Source organism: Nicotiana sylvestris, chromosome 3 (assembly GCF_000393655.2).
Source record: "Nicotiana sylvestris chromosome 3, ASM39365v2, whole genome shotgun sequence".
Taxonomy (NCBI): Eukaryota; Viridiplantae; Streptophyta; class Magnoliopsida; order Solanales; family Solanaceae; genus Nicotiana; species Nicotiana sylvestris.
In genome coordinates this window covers 118,614,963-118,630,219 of record NC_091059.1, presented here as the reverse complement: position 1 = coordinate 118,630,219, position 15,257 = coordinate 118,614,963, and the positions used below count along the sequence as shown (strand labels likewise).

The 15,257-nt window shown below is 34.4% G+C and overlaps 1 protein-coding gene across 1 annotated transcript; it reads right to left on the bottom strand.

Annotated features, from left to right (window-relative positions):
* Positions 1-7,134: 7,134 nt before the first annotated feature.
* LOC104234429 (putative glycerol-3-phosphate transporter 1) lies at positions 7,135-10,369 on the bottom strand. The gene is made up of 3 exons (XM_009787990.2): positions 10,236-10,369; positions 8,293-9,343; positions 7,135-8,172 (listed from the first exon to the last, which is right to left on the bottom strand). The coding sequence occupies exons 2-3, from the start codon at positions 9,266-9,268 to the stop codon at positions 7,622-7,624; spliced, it is 1,527 nt and encodes a 508-aa protein (XP_009786292.1). The 5' UTR covers positions 9,269-9,343; positions 10,236-10,369; the 3' UTR covers positions 7,135-7,621.
* Positions 10,370-15,257: the final 4,888 nt, after the last annotated feature.

Here is a 15,257-nt window from a genome sequence, read left to right as displayed (position 1 = left end):
AATCCTCAAAACACAATGAAAATCAGAAATACCAATTATCAGAGTCTCGTACGAAGGAACTGAAGCCAATATAGTAAAACAGGGGATACCAAAATACAAGATATGTTGCGACACGCAACCCGATCCCACCATATAATATCAATATCATAAGTCACTCTTATTCCACCATATCAATTCACCCTTATTTTACCTGTTGCGTCATGCAACCCGATCCCACCGTATAATATCAATATCATAACAATAAACATAATATGTTGCAACGCGTAACCCGATCCCACCATATAATATCAATATCATAATTCACCCTTATTTCACCATAACAATCCACCCTTATTTCACCTGTTGCGGCGTGCAACCCGATCCCACCGTACAATAACAATATCACAATATGAATATCCTCCCTTATTCCATCATCTCCCTTATTTCACCTGTTGCGGTGTGCAACCCGATCCCTCGTACAATAACTTAAATTAACAACAACAATTCAATAACTAAATTTACCAGAATCTCTATAATCAAGGGTATGAGTACACAGCAACAAGGGAACCACGTGAAATCAAAGAAATACAACAACTTTTACAAAATGACAAGACATGTAAGGCACGTGATAACTAAGCGGACAATCAGAACAATTTGGACATGTAGTAGATATGCACATAGTTATAGAAGAACTCAACAATTAAGAGGTAACAAGACATTAAGGAAGGTAATGACTTCAACCAAGGCATATAAGGGGCAAATAACGAGTAAGAGGTAAATAAGTGCTAACAACATCATATAGAGCATGTAAGAGTAGTGTAAAAACGAGATACCATATGTTATGACAATTTAATCAAAAGCATGGAAAGAGACTAGACAATCTAAATCAGTCAATACCACATATAGGTTGTGTACCCACTCGTCACCTTGCGGATACCTTTCACATAACAAGATAACACAATTAACTCAATTCCTAAGGGGTGGTTTCCCCCCATACAAAGTTAGACAAAACACTTACCTCAATTAGGCCAACTCAATACTCAAATTTAGCTTTTTCTTTATTCACCATCGCTCGGCCCAATCTAGCCAAAGAAGACTTAAATACATCAAACAATGAAAGAGAAAACAATTTCAATTAACAAAGCTATGATCCTTATACAATAAAAAGTCAACAAAAGACAACTCCCCGAGCCCGCACCTCAGAACCCGACAAAATTTATAAAATCCAAACACCCATTCAATTACGAGTCCAACCGTACTAGTTTCACTCAAATCCGACTTTGAATCGATATTCAAAACTCAAAAATTCACTTTATGAAATTTTAGATAGAACCCCCAAATTTTACTTTGAAATCATCACTCAAATGCCTAAAACGAAGATGGATTTATGAAATATAACCAAAATCGAGTATAGAACACTTACCCCAATCCATATAGTGAAAATCACCTCCAAATATTGTCCAAATCCGAGCTCTCCAACTCAAAATATGACCAAATGAACAAATGTTTTATATTAAATATTTTTGCCCGTTGTTCTGCGTCATTTTGCATGCCAAATAATTTCAAAACTCGCTTTTGATGTCTCCAATGGATTCCTTGTGAAATTTCATTCAAGTTAGCCTTTTGAATCACTGCATTTGACCGTATAATGAAGGAGATATGTTGGTTTCAATATTTAGAAATAGTGCAGATTTTTAAATACAAAGTCCGTGGCTATTTCGTAATTAATCTGAAAAATCTGGCAGCCCAATTCTTAGTAAAATAACTATAAAATCCTCATACGATGTCCAAATTTGACTATTCTTTTTGCTATGGCTCCTTAATTACGATACGGATCTAATGCATCAATCAAAATAGAAATCGGAGCTCATTTGTTTAATGTGGTACCATTTATGCTTGAAGAAACGACGTCGAAACATAAGAAAAATGAGTACAACACAGCCTAACCCTATCAGAAACTCACATGAGCCCCTTGGACCCAGTATGAACATACCAACAAGTCCCATAACAAAACACGGACCTACTCGAGGCCTTATATCACGTATAACAACATTGAAACGATGAAACGCACCTCAAATCAAACTTAAAGAACTTTCGACTTCCAAAAACTCGAGCCGAAACATATCAAATCAACTCGGAATAGACTCAAATTTTGCACACAAGTCCTAATATATCATACGGAGCTACTTGTGCCCTCAAACTATCGAGCAAAGTGCAAATTCTCAAAACGACTGGTCGGGTCGTTACAGTGAGAATAAGTTGGAGACTTAGAGCCCGTTTCGATTAGCTGATTGTAAATAGCTGATAAGCTTGAAGTGCTGAAAAGTCTTTAAGTGATGAAACTTATTTTTAAAATAAGCATTTACGTGTTTGGATAGAAGTGCTGAAACTGATAATAAGTAGTTGATGTGCTTGATAAAAAAGTGTTGATAAGCTATTGTTTTGTTAAATGACTAAAATACCGATAAATATTTTTCAAAAGATTATAAATTAAAAATTTTCTTTGTAAGGAAAATAATTAACAACAAATATGAAACGAAGAGAAAGTCAAAAAATTATTTTAGGAAAAGAATGTTGTGAACTAGAAAATATTATTAAGGATAATTAAGTAAAAGTATTGGTCAAACTAAAAGTGCTTATAAGCTGCAAAGCCATAAGTTGGGGGTGCCCAGCTTATGACTTATGGCTGATTTTAGCTTATAAGCACTTGGATTATAAGCACTATGGTATTTACCAAACACGTAGATAAGCCAAAAGGTGTTGATAAGCCAGTTTGACCAGCTTATAAACTTAGCCAAACACCCTCTTAAATTTTCTCTTTTTCTTAACTTTTTCACTACACCAAGTTCACTTTTTTCATACACACTACCATATTTTTCCATCTACAACACAAGGAAGAAACACCACTATTTATAGGTGTAGAATTTCTTTCATATGATAAATATCAAAGTAGTGGGATAATTAAATTGTAGAACATGGTTGGTGGTTATAAAATTTAATATTTATTGGGTAATTAGTAGTAGATCATGGCATTAGTGGTTTCATGAGTTACACCAAAGTAATTGACCATTTTTTTGTCAATTTATAACCACTATCTCATAAGAAATAATGCGCTCTAATATTATAATTTTACTATTAAAATGCACTAACATCAGCATTCCCTCACTCATTTTAATATTAAAATAAGATAGTTTACAGTTGAAGGGAGACTATTATGTATAATGAAGGTGTGCTCTACATTGAACATCCACTTAGTAAAACAACAATCTCTACTCTAGAGTAGTAGTGGTCTCAGACTTTAACTATGACTGTTTTAGGGAAATAAAGTATCACTACTTACACATAATAATCAAGGTATTGACATGAGCTTTATTAGCCAGCACATTACGGGCTTGTACTATTCCGGTTTTCATGAGTGTTTTTGAGAATAAGCCCAATTCTCATAGGAGGCGACCTACTTCCACACTCATATAGGTAAAATCTGTCAAGGATGCTTCTGTAACTCTAATACCCCACTCATACGAGCTACAGATTTTCATTAAGAGTTAATAAAACTCAATCTCGCAAACATTACAAGATAAATGCATTCACACCATAGGGATGGAACAATAATAAATGTAATAATGCATTTCAAACCAAGCCATCATATGATTCATTCTTCCCATTGAACCTGGTTATAGAATCTCTAGTCCACAAGTTGATATGACTTATGAGTTTATGGGCTTCAATCACATCCCCCTCGATGTACTCTAGACCATTTTTCTTGCCAAGGCCTTGGTTCGTGGATTTGCAAAATTATCACATAATCAACATCAATTTTACCACTTTTCAAATATCACATAATATGATATTTTTTATAGGTCTGAATTTACCGGTGTAATAACTGTTTTGGACTCTACCAATAGCAACGGTGCTATCACAATGAATTAAAATAGGAAGAATTGGTTTTTAAAAAGAATGAATTTGAAATAATAAATCTCTCGACCAATTCGCTTCCTTACTAGCTAAAGCTAAAGCAATTAGCTCAGGCTCCATGATAGAGTAAGCAATTATTATTTTTTTTAATTTTCAACAAATAGCACCACCTCTCAAAGTAAAAATATAACCTGTAATAAAACAGGAATCGCCAGATAAAGTGTTTCAATCTGCACCAGAAAAGCCTTCGAGTACAACAAGATATTTTTTATAAAGTAAGCTATAGGTTTTTGTACCGAGTAGATACCTCATAACTCTTGTTATGGCATGTGCCAATGTTCATTACCTGATTTGCTTGTAAACCTACTGAGAACTCCTATTGCGCATGTAATATCAAGTCAAGTGCAATGAGTCACATATTCTCAAGCTTCCAATATATTAAGCTAGCATGTTTCTTTTGATTTATCACCCATTGTCACTTTGTACGGGAAATAAGTGAACATTTAAATCAAAAGGAGTTACAACATGCTTGCAATCAATAAAATTATTTTTTTTCATAATTTTTTCAACATAATGTGACTGGTCAAGGAAACTTGCATCACATGTTTTATTAAATTTTCATTTCAAGAATAAAATTTGTCTCATCCAAATATTTCATGTCAAAATAGATACTAAATATGCTTTTAGTTTCTCCAATAACATTCATGTTAAACAAATATTAATAAATCATCAATATAGAGACAAATAATAACATGTGAATTATTCCAAGACTTACGATAGATGCACTTATCACATTTCTTGATTTAATTAACTTTCGCTCATGCGTGAGTATTCAAAATTTTCATGCAACAATATTTTATTTCTTATACCTCCATTATTCTTAAAATATTTTATTTATTTTATCTCCACAATTTTTAGAATTATAAAAATTTATAAATAATATAATCTTACAGTCATAAAAATATAAGGGTAAAAAGGCTTTACCTTTTCTCCACTTGAGCTAAACAAGTAGAAATTTTTTGACCTTTCCATCTCATAAAGAGAGTGAACTTCTATCTTGATATCTGCTATTTTTTCAACTGCATAAAAAATTGAATCTCCTTAAAATTATTGGCGAAAAATACAATTGCAGTTGAAAAATAAAATGAAGAAAATAAAATATCTTCAGGTTGAGGCACGGATATCTCGCTCTCTTAGCTTTAAGGAGATTCAAGCCCACTGTGGTAACAGCTCCACCGGTCAAGCAATACTACACTTGATTTGTCCCCTCCAAGATACAACAGTCCGACAACGTCGTATGACTCGAACAAACTCTGGACAAGTTATTGAGTCCAAAGTTCCACCAAAATGAACACCTTCCTTCAACAAAAATAATATTCTCTTTTGTAGAGAATAAGTTGGAGACTTAAATTTTCTCTTTCTCTTAACTCTCTTTTTCACTACACCAAGTTCACTTTTTTCATACACACTACTATATTTTTTCATCTACAACACAAGGAAGAAACACCAGTATTTATATGTGTAGAATTTCTTCCATATAATAAATATCAAAGTAGGGATAATAAACTTATAGAACATGGTTGGTGGTTACAAAATTTAATGTTTAGTGAGTAATTAGCAGTAGATTATGGCATTAGTGGTTTCATGAGTTATATCAAAGTAATTGACTACTTTCTTGCCAATTTATAACCACTATCTCAAAAGAAATAATGCCCTTTAATATTATTAATATTAAAATGCACTAACACCAACGCACTTAGCTTTCTTGTAGGGCTGGAAATCGTACCAGCAACAGTAACCTAGTTTTCTAGTTTTGGGTTCAAATTGAAGCGGGCAATGCTATCTTAAAGAAGCAAATGTAAAATATGAATAAAATGTCTCGCCAAAATGCATATATATGCCCATATGCGTTAACATTTAAAATAGCCAAATATTGGTCTTACGCTAACTTTTGCTTATGGTAATACAATTGTCATCCATCAGTTGACCACTTGACCAGTTCGAAATAAAAATCCTCTCTGTATCGGCAAAATTTCGAGACCACTTACATTTAAAATTAAATGAAGTCATATTTCACATACTATGCTTTTACTTCACGTCAAAGAGTAGAATTAAGCGCAAAACTAAATGCAGGGTTATATTAAGATTGTTGCGTGCGCATTCGATTCTGCAACAAAAGGTAAATTGTTTTTATTGTAGTAATCTTTTGCTAATTCGACATGGTCTACTTTTTCAGGTTAAGTGTATTTTGTACTTTGAATAGAACAGAAAATCTCAATGTGGGGTTTTTCCAAAGGTCACCAAGTTTACCAATTAAAGAATGTTTTACATAATCTCAACCCTTAACACCTAGAGAAGCCAAGATTTGAATCTTATGGGTTCGAAATTTTAGTTCTTTAAAGTTATTGGGCTCTAACTTAATAATTTGTGTTCAATAATTTTTTAAGACAAATATAAGGTTTGGACCAGCTCTGCCCAGTTAACACCCCAAGCCCCCACCCAAAAGAGAAATCATAAACCTTATAGGAGTAAGTTTTGTACGGATAGTGAGTGGTGCTCTTGTAGATATCGAATCCAAATCAATTTTCCTACGACTTTACTACCAGAGGGAATTATTTCCTTTATATCTATACTTTATCCTGCAATAACTACAGGCACACTTGCTACATCCCCTATTTCCCTGGTAACTTTTTATTTTGAAATTTGTGTATTAGATTGCAAGTGATTATACAAGACAATGTCCAAGTCTAATGGGATTAATGATCGCTACAAGGCTCGTGTGGTAACCAAAGCGAAGGTATAGACTATGATGAGACATTTGATTCAGTATTATATCCAAATATGTTCCTCTCCTTTGAATAACCATCGAGGAAGCTTAAATTGAGAGATCGAGAGAATGAAAGCTGTGAGGGATTGAGAGATATTTGTGAATTTGATATGAGAATAAAAAAGGTTAAAAGGGAGATTATTTCACTTTTAAAGTTGAGAGTAAAAGTGCAAAACAAAAAGAAATTTAAAATGGTGTTACAGAGAGAGTACTATAATTTAAGAAAAGAACTTTCTAAAAGATTCTTAATTTTTTCTTTTTTAGATCAGGATGACAGTTGGGTATTAAGAGAGTGAAAGCTTCAATAATTTCCATCGCAGAGTACGACTTGACGAACAATTTCTCACTAATTAAGAGAAATAGAGTATTACTACTTGGGTAGCTGCTCAATCAGGAATAGATGAAAAAGATCAGAAATTCAATGAGTTGTCCCACCATAGCCATAACTTTAGGTGGATACAACTTTCAATAATTGATCTTCAACTTGTCCAAAATAAGTAAATTCACAGTCTAAAATTTTTGGGAGGATGCACTGGCTTTATTCAATCCAAAAAAGAAAATGATGTACAAAACTTTCAATAACCCAGGCTCCCACTACACTAATTGCTGTATTTGATCCTTTTCTGGCACACAAAAAATGTACATGTGGAAATGAAATGGTATTTCATGAGAAAGGGAGTGATCAGCAGTTTTTCCCCCTTTTAAACTCACTCCCATGCACTACAGAGAAGGAGAATAAAACCCTCTCATTTCTTGACTTTATACAAGATGCCACCTGAAATCTTGATTTAGATTTTAGCATCTCCACCTCTACATCTCTGTGACCGGAGGCTAATACCCGAACTGAGGCTTGGAAATGCATTCACAAAAGCAATTAAAGAATACCATTTGTTATTGTTTTCACACTTCAAGGTCAGGGGACCTTGATCTAGGGGAGCCTAATTGATGAATATTGGCACCCACTTCAGCTACAACGAGCCTGGTTAGAAGCAGACCAGCTATAAAAGCTGCTCCCATGAGCATTGTAAAAACAGCACTCCAGCTCATAGCTGATATGTAACCGGTTAGAAGTGGTCCAATGGCAGCTCCAATTGAGCCAGTGCCATCAATAATGGCAGTAACAGTTGCAAGCGCTCGTGAATTGCCTTTCAAAGAGCTATGTGTTCCCAGGTCAGCCGAAACAGCAGTTGTTATCAATGCATAAGGCCCGTTAACGAATACTCCGGTAATCAACATAAGGATGATGTTTATGGTCATGGAGATGTGTCCATAGCTCCGATACAAGTAGAGAACCGGGATAGCACAGTACATGAAGCTGGCAGCGGTTATAGCTCTAGCGCCTAAGCGGTCAGATATGTAACCTGCTAGGATTCCACCTACTACCCCTCCAACATCAAATAACGTCGACAAGTTTCCAGCCTCCTCATTGGACAAATACTTTCCATCTATAGCTGCAGCAATATCAAAGGATACAAAGAAATCAGAGAAACTTTCAGCTAATATGGTGATAAAATATACTGTTATAAAAAGACTGCAAATCTGTCGTAACAAACACATAACAGTTAGCATACCTGTATGGCTAATGTAGAAAGGCAGCCAATACAAAAATGTGTATGCTACCAACTTGGCAAAGAAAAGGCAAAGAGCAAAAGGTGCAACCCCTGGAATTTTCCATGCTTCTATAAAACCCACGGCTGATTCCTCTTCTCTATCTGATCTCAACAGAGGCTCTGTTACTTCCTCGCCTTCTTTTCTAGGAGAGAACACTTCATCTTCATCTTCATCATGATTTGCTCCGACAGACTCGGGATGAACTGGCAAAAAAAGGAATACCAGCACGCCAATGATAGCAATAATGCTACCAGGAACAACCATTGACCAACCCCATCCATACTTCAACAAGATTGAAGCAACCAAAGAACCCGTAATGTTTCCGATGGATGTGTGAGCATTCCAAATACCCATTATAAGTCCTCTCTTCTTTTTCCCAAACCAATTCCCAACAACTGCGACGACTGAAGGCCAACCAGTTGATTGGAACAATCCAGCCATCATTTGGACTATTAGATAGTAGTAAAAAATGTGTACATTTGCCCAATATCCAACTCCAAAAAGGGCAGTGAATAAACCAGTTCCCACCATTCCTATTGTCAAAAATATTCTTAGATCCATCCTATCGCCAACGTGCCCGGAGAAATACATTCCCATGGCATATACAAAAAGGAAAGACACATCAAGTTGACCGAGCATAGCTGTACCATCGTGTCCGTTAAATGGCAACCAACCATCTTTAAGCATCCAAGAAAGTCTTGAACTTTCTTGAGTAGTATGCCTTTGCCACGGAAACATTAAACCATCCACACCAGGGGTCTGGGGATCAAGTGCACTTTTTACAATGCTAGTAGTTTTTCTAGTAGCATGATAACTTGCATATGCTAAAAAAGTTACAATTAGGACTATGGCTTGATATGTTTTGAAAGAGAGACTTGACTTCTTTGCCCTCTCCATAAACCTGATTCCTGGGGGTTTGCTGTAATTTTCTTCCATGACTGCCTCTGCCAAAGAAGTTGATTAAGAGGAAGAGAATAAAAATTTCCCTCTTTTGTAAATCAAGAAAACAACCTGTAATAAGACAAACAAGACAAAATTTAAGATTAGAATTTTCCCTCTTGAGATAAATTCACCGCATCAAAATTGTCCCTCTTTTGATAGGTAAACTAAAATATCTAATAAAAGATTTGATGAAAAGACTGGTGGGACGAGGTGGGGATAGTAGTGATTCAATTATCTATTAATCAAAAATTAATCCAGGGATTCAAATAAATTGAGAAAACAGAATCCAACTATCTCAGGTTTAAGTATTCAGCCACTAATGCTTACTAGTGTTGTCTAAATGTAAATCTTGTCACGACCAAAAAAATATAACAGAAAAAGGAAACAGAACCCAAGGATCTCGAAGAAAATCTTTAAAGATTTATTAAATTTCTGCTAATGGAAAATTTAGAATTTACTTGGAATTAAATAAGAAGCTAATTCAAACATAAAATTCCTATATTACAGTAACAATCTTATCTAATTATGTTTCTTTCTTCATCTCCTACCCTCTCCTAGAATTTGATAATTCAGTTACTCAAAGCCCAAAGGTGAAAGTGGGGAGCTAAGATTTTCACTAAGACTTGCCAAATATAAAGAAGTAAGCATACCAAATATATTGTTTAATTTGGAAAAAGTGTTTAATTCAGCGAGAACAACAACACCCACCAACCAAATCAATTAAAAAATAGATTTTTTTTTTCTCCTTTTCTTCTGAAAATCAATTAAAGGAAGATTTCGTGAAACAAACAAATTTTAGAAAATATTTTCATATGAAAAATCCGACCCGATAACTCTGACAATATCAAAGAACTCAAATTAAAGGATCAAAAAGATAGATAATTTGCTAACAATCTGGAGAAAAAAACTGTAATTGAAATACGAAGAAGGTCGAGAAATTCGAAGCAAGTAGAAAGCTAACCTTGTGTTTGTGATTAGATGAATGTTTCTGTGTTCGGAAACAGAAAAATGTAAGGTAAAATAGAACTGTATAATGTATTATCCAATATCACTTGCTTAGCAATAAAAATGGCTGAGCAAAGCTGAGTGTGAGTCAGAGGAAATAAGGTTAGGCTGCTGCATTTAAAGGGGACGATAACATAAAAAGCTGAATTACCAAATGACATTATTACCCCCGATTAACTTTTTAGCTGCATTTAACTTCGCTGCTTTATTAAGTGTCAATTGACATATTTGCCCACTAATGGGATTATTACCTCCTTTCTTCCGAATTTTCAAGGTAGCTTTTATAAAGTAATTGATTGTGACCGCCCCTTTACTGTATCTTATTAGTTTGTAAGTTTTCTTTCTCCAAAAAAATTGACTTAACTAATTTTCCGTATAAAGTTTTTGGATTACCTAATTTGGGAGAGAACTAAAAAAAGAAATCAGTCAAGTTTTCTTTAAGAGTAAGTTAAAGCATGATACGATTAATGCGATACTAAGGTTGAAATAGGACATTTTAATTCTATTTTTACATGACAAATACCCTGCAGTCATCTAATATCTATCTCGAGAATATTAAAATAAAATAAAAAAGTAATGTGAAACAAAAACTCCTTTTTGCGTTGGAAAAAAAAATATAGAATATTTTAGATCACATAAGAAAGAAAAATAAAAAAGAAATTAAAAGGCACATACTGGGTGCGAGAAGTCAAGAAAAATATTTACTAGTTTGTGGTGTTAGCTAGAAAAAATTAAATTCACTTAATTATAATTAAATAATAAAATGTTATACGTAAAACACATGTCTTGCAAGTTGCAATCAACTAATCTATTACAAACAACAGAGTGCGAATAATTATGTTTATGGCATTCCTATCCACGGTAAGTGTTGAGTAATGTAAATAAGGAGTTCAACAACGGAGTGCGAATAATTATTTTAATAATAAATGAAACGTTACGTAAATAAATCAAAAAAGGGGACGTGATTGCTTACCACATTTAATTATATATTGGCTTGGAATATCTTCATCCGTCGTTACTCTTTGATAAATGTGGCGCACGAGTTAAGTTTTCAAACTGCTCTCACAGTATTTCTTTTTCCTTCATATTTTTCTATATTAAGTTATTGCTAGTAAAATAAAAAATAAAAATCAGAATATAACTTTTACAAAATATAAAAATCAGTATATAACGTTTAACATTTTACGAAAACAAACTGAAGGTAGTCTTTTAAAAAAAGGCCTCACAATTAACACGTTTTCTCACTTGCTTCTCTCTCTCAATGGTCGGCTAAGCAAATTTTCCTAGATATTTATGATGTATTAAATTCTTCATTTAAGCATAATATGTAGATATTCAACGACATAGAATAATATTACTTCCTACGGTTTATTTATATGACACTATTAATCCCTAATTGACACAAAATATACTTATTTGGATACCTCCTTCGTATGAAAATTAAGACTTATCAATGTTATGTATCTTCAAATTATATAAAAAAAATATTAAATTAAAGAATTCACATTCCAATTAAAATAAAAAATTATATGACTTGACCTTCATTCCTTCAATTGCGTCATTTTTTTCTTAAAATGGAATGAGGCAATATTATATACTAGTATAAGTTTTTTCCTCGTCATAAGTTACTTAAAAGATCATCGCAAAGAAAAATAATAAGTAAAGACAAATACATTTTTTTTTAAAAGCTTTTGAGTTGGAAATATCTAATGTGACCACAAGATAAGATAAACACTGTATTTGCAGAGTGCAGCCCGCAAATCAAAGAGGTTCAAATAGGAGTATGTTTTTAACTTAAAAAATGCCACAGCTTAGCGTAAAATAAGTCATTTAGGGATCAGATCCTAATTACTCATAGACCATGTGCTTCTTCAAATTAGAAGAGTGAAAACACTTGTTTAATTTCTTGAGTTTCCAATAAATTATCATGTTAGTGTCAGAGACAGATCTAGAATTTATAGTTTAATTATGAGTTCCAACAATTATTTTGAATTTATATATAACAACAACTAAGCTCGCAAATTAGCTTTTATAAATAGTTAATAAATTTTTTAATACCATACTATATTATAAGCATGAATCAAAAGTTGAATGTGAAAGACCAAAATAACTCTATACTACTATTGGACTTTTATGCCCTTAAAAGTTATTTTAATAATACCTTCAACATTAATAATAAAAGTTAGTTTTGTAACATTAAATTTGACTTGAGGATTATCAAAGAATTTAGTAAGGTCCACGTATCTAAATGATTCACTTTACAAAGTTAAGCTTTTTAACTTCAGCGTACAATAATTTTTTTGAGCTGACATTTACCGTTCTTAAAAAATCAAATAATTTTTTTGAGCTAACATTTTATCTTCTCATTTTTTTTTAGCTTAAATATTTAGATTGTTATTAGAAATGATTTCTAAGCATAATCTTTTTCTTATAAATACAATCATGATTCAAAACGTTTTACAATTCATGTATAAGACTATATAATTTTTTATTAATTATGTGAAATAAACGCAATGCACGTACACAAAAACTTTTATATATATATATATATATAAAAGATTTGAGCAAAAGTTATTGAGTTTCGATTAATCTAGTGTTTTGGATCCACGCTGGTTGGTGCACCCTAGTATATTAGGTACACTTTGCATTTGTCAGCGTCATCTAACATACAGAACATTTTATTGGTTGGACGTGATTGGTTTTCCTCCGATTGTACTTATTCTTTTGCATTTGTTAAGTGATCGCATTGGGAAGTGAGTAATGAACTTAAAATTTTAGCTAATGGTTCCAGCTATATATTCCACCTTCATTATTAAATATTAATTAGAGATGAATATTTGCAGTACTTAAGAAGCATACGCAACGGCTGACTTGAACTTTCTCATATATACGAATAATGGATTATTTTTTTCATTTACTTATTGAGAATAACTTTATGTATACTGACAACATTAAAAAAAATTGCACAATCTAATTTTTTAAATGGCAACTACAGTTACCAGTTCATTAAAGTGGAATTTGTCGCTAAAAATTGATAATATGGTTACTGTTCAACTAAAAGATATTGAAATATATTTGATTAAATCAATTAAAGAAGTTGAAGAGGTAAATCTTAGTCAAACATAATGAAACTCCAAATCTACAAACAAGTAGTACGATGATAGGACAAATGAAATAGGAGCAAATAAATTGTCGGAGCCTTTCATTTCTTCTTTCATCAATTGGACAATATGTCTATCGTACATCTTCCATGGAAGATGGTTTTTTTCTTTCTACTAAGGAGAGTACAGAGGAGAGGAAAAAGAAAAGCCCCCCATTCTAGGAAGGTTTCATCCCTATATATAGTCATGCAGTCCTGGCTATGTATTTGGGCTATAGCCCATTCGTATTACGTCCGTTTTTGTCGTCCCCTGAATATTGTCCTTCGACTGCGCAGACGCTGCGGACACGGGATTTGGAGCAAATCATGGCATCTTTTTTCATCCTGTTGTTTAGACGTGGTCCCGATTGGGTCAACCACAGTGGTCAGATTTTGACCAATACAGTTAGTCCTTCCGTCTGCCGGGGTCGTCCCTAGTCGGGTCCGGTGGACGGATGATGATTTTCACTTAGTCCAAAGAAATCTGACTATTTACCCCTTGAGTGTGATTTTCAAAATCAAGTGGCGTATCGACACCCTTTCGATATCTCTGAGTTGTTGCGGCCGTTTCAGAACCTAAATATCGTTTAACTTGAAACGTCGTCCGTGGTTGCCGCCATTATGACACATGTTCTCAGGGGGTTGTACCGTTTTTTGCCCCATCAGCTTCGATTGGCAACTCTTGGGTTTCGTGCTTGGGAAATTTATGCCTCTTATAAATAGAAGGAATTCACCATTCGAGTGACACACTTCCTTGCCTTTACTTGAAAGAACTTTGTGAATCTTCTTTTCTCTTGATACTTTGGATTTTTGGTTTTCTCCGGTTAGCCAAGAACTTTTCTCTTTTCTTTTCTTTACCCCTTTCCTTTATCAAACAGATACAAATGGTTGGTGATTCTTCTCGCGCTGACCTTCCCGCCAAAACTCCAGTGCCGGAAGATGATGTTGTGGCCACTGGAGAAGTAGAAGTGGCAGAGGATGAAGAGGTCCCGTCGGTGGCTGAGATCTTGCCTCGCCCTGGGAAGGCATGGACTGATTTTCACAGTCCCGCTGGGGAGGAACCGGAACCCGCTCCCTTCGTCATAAATGAAGAGTGGATTGCAGACCTGAGGGCCAATTGGGGAATTCCTCAATATGTTGAAATACTACCGGCGGTGGGGGATGACATAGTCCATTTCGACCGCCCAGGGTATTGTGCGTTCTATGCCTACCCTTTTCTTGTTGGGTACATGCTTCCTCTCCCTCTCTTGGTGGTAGACGTTTGTCGCTTTTACGAGGTATGCCCGGCTCAACTTACGTCGTACTTGTATAAATTGTTCCTTATGCTTCTCAAATTTGCGGAGCTTGCCGGCCGTGAGATCACTTTGGAGCACATGCTTAATATCTTCTACCCTCAACTCATTCGTGGCACGATGATTCACATGCGCCACCAAGGGTCGAAGAGCTTGGTAGTAAAGATGGACGACAGAGCTAACCGTCGCTTCTACGAGAACTATTTTTATGTGCGGACCGAGCATCTTGTGGTGGATCCTACAGGGTTCCCTGAGAAATGGAATTTTTCATGTAAGACCCTATACTTTGGGTCGGAATGATACCCGACTGTTCTCTCTTTGAGTAGTACTAAAACTGTTTGTGTTTTCACAGCTGTGAAATTACCTCCCACACCCATTGATGGTATCCGCGAGTGGGTGAGCGCCATCCTTCCTCATACGGTGGGGGGTCCGCACATGGTCATTCTTTTATGAGAAATATGGACGCAAGCCCCTTACTGGTAAGTAATATCATTTTTGTTTGTTGTACTTCTTCCTTCTTTTCTTCTTATTTTATTTTATTTTATTT

Coding starts and splice junctions, on each gene's coding strand:
- LOC104234429 (XM_009787990.2), bottom strand. CDS start 9,268: ATGGAAGAAAATTACAGCAAACCCCCAGGAATCAGGTTTATGGAGAGG. Junction 8,173..8,292: donor TTTCTACATTAGCCATACAG/GTATGCTAACTG, acceptor ATATTGCTGCAG/CTATAGATGGAAAGTATTTG.